At 44.8% G+C, this 8,266-nt stretch overlaps 1 protein-coding gene across 1 annotated transcript; it reads left to right on the top strand.

Annotated features, from left to right (window-relative positions):
- The first annotated feature begins 604 nt into the window (after positions 1-604).
- Positions 605-8,060, top strand: LOC126458069 (prismalin-14-like). Its single transcript, XM_050094881.1, has 2 exons — positions 605-806; positions 7,647-8,060. Exons 1-2 carry the CDS (start codon positions 795-797, stop codon positions 7,857-7,859), a joined length of 225 nt encoding a protein of 74 aa, XP_049950838.1. The 5' UTR covers positions 605-794; the 3' UTR covers positions 7,860-8,060.
- Positions 8,061-8,266: the final 206 nt, after the last annotated feature.

The raw sequence follows: 8,266 nt of genomic DNA, 5'->3' as shown, positions 1-8,266 counted from the left end.
CTGCGTACTATGGGACTTAACTTCTGAGATCATCAGTCCTCTAGGACTTAGAACTACTGAAACCCAACTAACCTAAGGACATTACACACATCCATGCCCGAGGGAGGATTCAAACCTGCGACCGCAGCGGTCGCGCGGTTCCAGACTGTGGCGTCTAGAACCGCTCGGCCACTGCGGCCGGCCACTTCATGTGGAATCTGACTTTCAATATGATGAAAGAGGTGAAAACTGAGATAAAAACCAGCGAAACTCGGTTGTAATCCAGCCAATTTAGAGTTATAAAAGTGCAAGCAGAAATGAAAAGTGATCTGTGGAATCTGAAGAAAGAGTTAGAAACAAAGATCAAAGCTGTAAAAGGAGAAACCGAAAAATCGACAGAGAAGAAAAGGGGTGTGATGAGTTTTGCAATCGAAGTTCTGCGGTGTTACATGAGCAGGATGTACCCTGAGAACTCAGTCGGGCTGTCCCCGTAAAGTGTCCACAGCGACCGCGCTACGGGCGAGAGTGGTTCTCCTTTTCCTTTCGGGCAGTCCGGCCGGAAGCGTAGCGGAGTGAGCGGCCGCCGCCCCTCGCAGCTGTGGAGGCTACGGTCGCGAAAACCGGTGTCCGGCTAGCGGGAAGCGATGCCGCGTGACATAAGGTGCTTCTCGCTGCCCGCAGCTCGCCGGGCTGTCCCGCCCCTCCTGGTCGCGTCCGGCGTCGGTATAAAGGCGGCCGCCGACTCCGCTACCGTCAGTCCAGCACTCGCAGCCCATCCGCCGCAGTAGCAACCAACCACAAGCACACCCGCAAACATGCGCCACCTGGTAAGGCTCGCTGCGCACACGCCGTCTCACCAGCGGCGTACTCCACTGCGCCGGAGGGCAAAACACTTAGCCCCAACCGCGCAGGTGACTGTACGGGATTTGCATTACCGCCATTGCAGAGGTATCTCTTATAATTTCGAAAGGCACTGGGGGTAAGGATGCTGGATATCCTTGAAGTTTTTTGCAATTCTCTGTAAGCAAATAGGCTCATCATACTTCCGTCTATTATCAGGCGATATTAATCAGCAGTATGAACACCTGAAATCACTAAGTTTCTCCCTTTATCACCTGATATCTCGAAAAATGGCGAATTATTCCAAATCTGACATAAAATTTCTCTTCTCTGAAAGTTTCGTCTAAGTTTAAGGCTTTGACTCCGGCGGGACTCGATCCGAATTATTTGCACCTTATGGGCCAGTACAACGACCCCTCAGTTAATAACCCTCTTTCGCAGCTATGGCCTGGCCTGCTAAGAAGTATTATACTCATTATAATTTTTACAAGGGTTTACTTCCATAATATGCGCACTGCCTCTAAAAATACTTCTACGTAATGCGTTTTGAGCTGAGCCATGATTCACATTTTCCCTTTAATATCACTACTATTTCTCTCCACTTAAATTGAACTCTGTACGTGGGCCCTACATTGATATTTTTATGCTGGGATTCCGTATTCCTATTTTTTTTCAAACGCCACAAATTCATGTAGATGCAACGCCTGAATGCTATGCAATATCTGCGAATGATTATCACCATTTCTTCAGAGTATATATACTCCTCTCTCACACATAGACGAAAGGCATTTCGTTGACGCTTTAGGTCTTTTAACATCAGTTTTCAGTCACATAGAGAATTATTGTTCCAGTTCCTGAATATTTTTAGGAAATCAAGCAAATAGAGTAAGCAGGTTTCTCTCTCTCTTGCGTGTATAACAACATATATTATTCGCTACTAATTCATTTTTTCGCGGTTTTTCAGCGTGCTTATCTTTGCTAACAGCGGCACAGTGATAAAGTCTTTACCATAATAAAACGCTCGGGGAATTTCAAAAGTGTGCGTAGAGAGGCAGCGCGAATGGACACAATTTCATCTGTCTCGCGGGTGATCGTCATGGAGACGCTCAAAAACCTGAACTGACAGGCGCTTCAAGAATACCTCGCAGAACTCAAAAACATAGAATCCCGCTAGCCGGTCTCTGTTGTTGTGCTGCAGTGTTTGCGGAGTATCGTATACACAGTCAGACTTGTCCAGTACATGATGATCACGGCGCTCCTCGAAACGTAATAGACTATTTCACATGTAACTCGTCTGGATGGCTGAGTATCTTTCATCAGCTGCCGTTTCTGGTTGGAACACGTAATTTCGAACGGCGCGGTCCAATTCAAAAGTTCATGATCCTGTTTTCGATTTTAGATTTGTTGAGCAAATATCAAAACCGAACTAATTAATCCACCTCTCTTCCAGCCAGGGGACGCTGCAGAGAGGTATTTCTTTTTCTTTGCCATAATTATGTAATTATAAACTCACTGTGTATAAAAAGGAATAGTTAGTACTCTTGAGCGCCCTGCCTCAGACACACTGAAGCTGACACGGCGGTACTCTTGTAGCTATGGGAACATTTATGTGCCTTTACATGTAACAGTGCCACAGTCCGATTTAAAGCAGCCGGTATTTGGCAGCAGGCGTGCTGGACTGCTCCGATGATGCACCAACGATAGCTGTGCTGCCGCTGTCGTCTCCCACCGTGTTGCCATTTCCGCTGCGCAAATCGTTGTACCTGACAGTTGGTTCTCAGGTAGCGAACTTTCCCGGACGTGCAAATTTCTCCTATTTCGAGCAAAAACTTAACTTTGCCCCTAAATGGAATTAAAAACAGATACGTAGGAGCACTATAGAGGTCTACACAACATGTGAATTTGAGAATTTTGATGTGATTTTTATAGGAGATAGAGACTTTAAGCTTCGTACTTCTAGCGAGTTAAATATCGACAATACTGAAAACAACAAAATACGGCATTTCCGGCGCTTAAATATAGCAAACGCAATATGCTGCGTGTTGCGGAACTTTGGAAGTATCCGTTGCCGGCGAGGTAGTTTGCTAATCAGCGGAAAAAAAGAAAAGAAAAACAGTTTAATGAGCTTAATGGTTTTTTTTATACATATCGCAATAATCTGAAGCTGTTTCCCAGACCGTAGAATTTCACTCATTTCCAAAATATTATCATAACGCCTGCCTTAATTAAATTAGGAACAGATTTTTGACACGCTTAAATATACTATACATATCTATACCGTTCTTGAATTTCAAATTTTTACGTCTTTTTTTAATAAGGGATAGAGACCTTATAGAGCTTTTTTACTGCAGTGGAGAGCAGAACCTTGTAGTGGCTACAGTAGTAACACAGTACTAGTCACAATAAAGCCGCAAGGAGAGTACTTGCCAGATGCCAACTAATTTAAATCTATGGGGAGCTGCGAGATACTGTTAACGCTTGTCGATATCGGCCGTTGCAAGATGGGGGAGTGGAACAGTAGTTACACTTTCCTGTTGCATGTCTAGCTGCGCCTACAACACTTCTGCTGTAGTTTTACGTGTTTTGCAATAGAGCAGGTAGATGTTCTATAAGTTTGGACATAGTTTTCAACTCTACAGCTATAGAGAGTCACTTAAGTAGAATGTTTACAAATTTGGGTGCGATGACATGCACCAACATCTTCATGGGTCTCGCTCCTACAGGTAGAGGGTAAAGCACGCGCTGCTGGAGCGGTCTTGATATTCGTTGCCTTACAGTTCCATAAATATCAGCAGAGACCAGTTAGTCAGAACACAGATATTTTACTGTAGATCACACACCTCAGCACTGCTGTTCAGGAAGGAGTGATCGAAAGGGAAAATTTTAGATTAGTTACTAAGCGACACAAATCCAATTGATGCTGGGTTGGTACAGTCGCTGCTCGGTCGGCTTCATACACGTTTTCGCAAATTGTGCCTCGAACAGCTATAAGTGTGCTGCGTGAACAGCACCAGCTCGTTAGTGGCACTGGGGCGGGCCGCGCTGTGTTGGGTGCTGCCAGCACAGAGGGGGATCGGCCACAAGTACAGAGCCCGCGCCTGGTCGCAGCGCTCACGCAACACGCGATGCGGGTGCGCCGCCCCTAATGGCAGAGATACGCCAGCGATGACATGGGACGGCGGGAGAGCCGCGCAAGTGCTGATAGCACAACACTCACCTCTCTCCTGCTGTCGCCGGCCGTTGCTCATGAAGAGTCCTGTCCGTCTGACTACAAGTTCACTAGAGTGAAACATAAGTTCTACACAGTCCGTCCAAAAAGTTCAGACACCGATTTCATTCCTGTCGTTTAAGCGATACCAACGCAGCAACTGCGGTGGCAGCTTGAAATAACAGTTATAAAATACAGATATTTATTCGATCAGTTAGTTGTGAGCAGGCAGTGCTAAGCAGTGGAGTGCGAACAAAGTATGTCTGTGTTCCTGTGTCATAAATCACAACGGAGCGACATCTCTAAACCAAGTGTCCAAGACATTCTCCTGAATGTTTCGAAGAAGAGAAAAGTGTGTGCAAAGTTTGTTGCACATATCTTGACTCTAGAACAAAAACAACGACTATTGGACTCCTGGCGTGACTTGACTGAAATGCAGATTCAGGGTAATTCTTCTCTCGCAAAAATAGCCACAGGTGACGAGAAATTAATGTTATCAATACGAACCTATCACAAACGAAAAGTACAGAAATTCACTTAAAGGATGTACATTTTGACGACACAATCAATGTTCCAGCCAACGTGACTCGCGAGTTGTGCAACATAGCAAAGAGGAACTTTTCTAACAGTTTCACATGGTTGTATGAACGTTATATGAGTTTTACGGTGTAGAGCACTTGAAGAAGCTTTCTGGATCGACGGGGGTATAGGACACTTATCAGGAGTCAAACAAGATATAGTTTTGTCGCGCTTTGTTGTAACTGTGATGACAAATTAATACATGAGAAAGGCCTTTCCAGGTTATATGACTAGATGCATGCACATACAAAAAAATTAACAATGTAGCTCTGTATGCCTTGCATGTTTCTGCTCCCTTCAACATATTTTTGCTGATGAAGAGCATATTTCAACCAATCGGGTACAAACTATTCTTTTAGCAGATACGACATGCTCAAATTCATGTGCATTTTCTGGCTACATTCAGTGCTAAGTGAAATGTTGTTTTCTTATTATTCCGCGAGCTTAGATCATATAAGCCCTTCAATGTCAGAGTTCCTCGACAAGTCATTATCGATTAAGAATTAACAGACAACAAAGAAGCAGAAGAGACTGTTTTCTTGTGGACATCAGTCTTCTGAGGTATACGATGCGGTACCACATCAATTACGGGCCACAATTTCTGTTGATACACATTATGTGTTCTTAATGAAGTAGCTTACATTGTCTTCTGGATCCTCTTGTCGTTGATCATTGCTTATACCTCTGTCATGACGGGTAATTTTCTACCTTAAGATCAAGAGGATACTCTGAACCTCTACCTGCTCTTCCACCCTCTTCGATAACTTCATTCGAAAAATGACGGTGATTCCTTACAAAAGAACTCTCCAACTGCCATTAATGATGATTTTTTTTTTCAGAATTTAAACAGTGACACTGATCGAAATTGGAACCTATAGACTGTTCTCTTTCCTAAAATTATCCCTTTATTCTGTGGTAGTCGACATGAAACGGTTGTAATACGAAATATTATGGCTTTCGGAAGGTAGGAAAATTCTGCTAATCCCATATGAAATCCACAAGCGAGATGACGATTTCAGTATTTCTCATGTGAATACTTACTGTGTTACTCTCTTTCCCTGTTATCCACAAAATTCAGAGGCAATCATTCACAATGTTAATCACTTTTCAGGTATAAAATGAAACAGGGCATTTTCTGTAATGTAAAAACAGTTTCTAGGCACCGAGATGGATTTTATATTTTGTTTGGTAACATTACTGACGTACACAGAATACGAAGAGAGTGGATTTGGAAATTCATACAAAACGCGGTTAACCGAGAGTTGAAAACGGATATTTAAACAGCGAAACTGAAGGAAATACTTTTTCATCCTTCTCTTCACCAGAACCTGCTTTGCTATAAAGCCTGCCAGCCGTTGTACTAATAACGTGTCACCTGAGATAAGCAGCCAACCTGGTGTTATATCAGTACGGTGCTGATCCGTTTGGAGACCAGCAATATTCTCTAGTTTGTGGAAAATGGCATTCTCTAATTAGAACGGTTAGAAGAAAATCTGATTAAGGTCAATAAGAGAGTAGGAGAACTGAATATGTCTGGAGTAACACGCGTGGGAAAAGTACGTTAATTTCACATACATTTTTGCCATATGAAGCCAGAGGTATATACTCGTACCTGATACGAGTTACATTTTTGTACTCTTTAATCGTCGATTTTCACGGTGTGGCAAAGCAAAGCTTAAAATTAAGTTTACATACCGCATTAAAAGTTTGGAATTGAGCAACTCTAATGATTATCTCCTCTCGTATCTGCATTGTGGCAGCTTTATAACTATTTCAGGTTTTCAGTTGTGTGTTGGAGGATGTGCTCTAAATATTTTATTGTCTCTGTCATACCGTCCGCTTCCTTGGCTGAGTGGTCAGTGGGGGTGACTGCCATACGGAAGACCCGGGTTCAATTCCCGGGACTGCCACGGGTTTTACCTTGGTGGGCGGACTATAATAGGGTGCGCTCAGCCTCGTGATGCTATTGAAGAACCACTAGAGCGAGTAGTGCTGGCTGCAGGTCACGAAGAGTAGCAATGGCCGGGGAACGGTGTGATAACGCCGCGCCCCTCCATACAGTATCCAGTGACGATATTGGCAGAGGATGACGCGGTGGTCGGTCGGTTCCGAAAGCCAGCCAGGGCCTGTGGCCGGAGTTTACGTTATTGTCGTACCACTTTACAAAATTTCCGATGTGTTTTGGTAGTATGAGTACTATCATAGTGAAAGGAACAAGTGAACTTTCTATATCAGATGATATTGGTGATTTGTGAGACTTTTCACTTTTTGCAGCTGCAGCTGCTCTTCTTACCATAAACTCGTCTTTCTCGACCTTTCATTTTTATATTTCCCACACAGTATTGTAAATTTTGTGGGCTACTAGTCTGTCTACTTTATCTCAGTTCTATTTAGGTCTTCGAACTGTTTCTTTCACATTATATTTTCGAAAATCAAGAAGGTATCGTGGTCCAGAATAAGGTTTTCACTCTGTAGGAGACGAGGTACTGGCAGAATTGAAGCTGTGAGGACGGGTCGCGAGCCCGCATCTCGTGGTCGTGCGGTAGCGTTCTCGCTTCCCACGCCCGGGTTCCCGGGTTCGATTCCCGGCGGGGTCAGGGATTTTCTCTGCCTCGTGATGGCTGGGTGTTGTGTGCTGTCCTTAGGTTAGTTAGGTTTAAGTAGTTCTAAGTTCTAGGGGACTAATGACCACAGCAGTTGAGTCCCATAGTGCTCAGAGCCATTTGAACCATTGACGGGTCGCGAGCCATGCTTGGGTAGCTCATACGGTAGAACACTTGCCCGCGAAAGGCAAAGGTCCCGAGTTCGAGTCTCGGTCCGGCACATAGTTTTAATCTCCCACAAAGTTTCAAGTATCGTGGTTTTTCTTCGCCCTTTTTTCAGTTACTATGTGAAACATCGGAGTCGCTCCTCTGACAGCTGCACTTTTTTCTAAATCCAAGCAGCTCACCATCAGCCCCGGAGTAACACACGAGATGAAAACGGACAGTGTTGTAGCCCACCGCAGTGCACCGTGTGTGACACTTGTCTCTCGTTGCAGATCGCCCTCCTGGTCCTGGCTACGGTGCTGCTGGCAGCCGAGGCCGGCTACCTGTACGGCGGCTATGGTGGCTATGGTGGCTATGGGGGCTATGGCGGCTACGGTGGATACGGCCGCTACTACAGCTACCGGCCCACCGTGGTGGTGAGGTCGTACGGCTACCGGCCCTACTACGGAGGCTACGGCGGCTACCGCGGCCACAGCTACTGGTAGACGGCGCCCTCTACACTGCGCTACACCACACTACAGTAGCGTCGTACAGCTGCAGCCATCCCTATTCCAGCCTGCAGCTGCTTCGCCCCGTGGTCTCACAACACCCCCAGTAATATTCATTCACTGTATATATATGTAACTCATAACCATTTCCTCATGTGTATCCTGTATCTTTCACCAATAAAAATCTATCTCATATAATTTATGCGTACTATAATTTCTAAAACTAATGATACACCGAAATGACTCGCCAAAATTGTGTGCTGGTACATTTCAGACTTGACACCGTAACGAATCACTGATTCGTTTCATCTAAATATCAATTTTTATTTCCTGGCAGATTAAAAATATGTGGCGGGCTGCGGCTCGAACCGAGAACGTTTTGCGGGCAATGCTCGTGGCACAAG

The sequence above is a fragment of the Schistocerca serialis genome, chromosome 1 (genome assembly GCF_023864345.2).
Source record: "Schistocerca serialis cubense isolate TAMUIC-IGC-003099 chromosome 1, iqSchSeri2.2, whole genome shotgun sequence".
In the NCBI taxonomy this organism is placed as follows: Eukaryota; Metazoa; Arthropoda; class Insecta; order Orthoptera; family Acrididae; genus Schistocerca; species Schistocerca serialis.
This window is presented reverse-complemented; position numbering and strand designations above follow the sequence as displayed.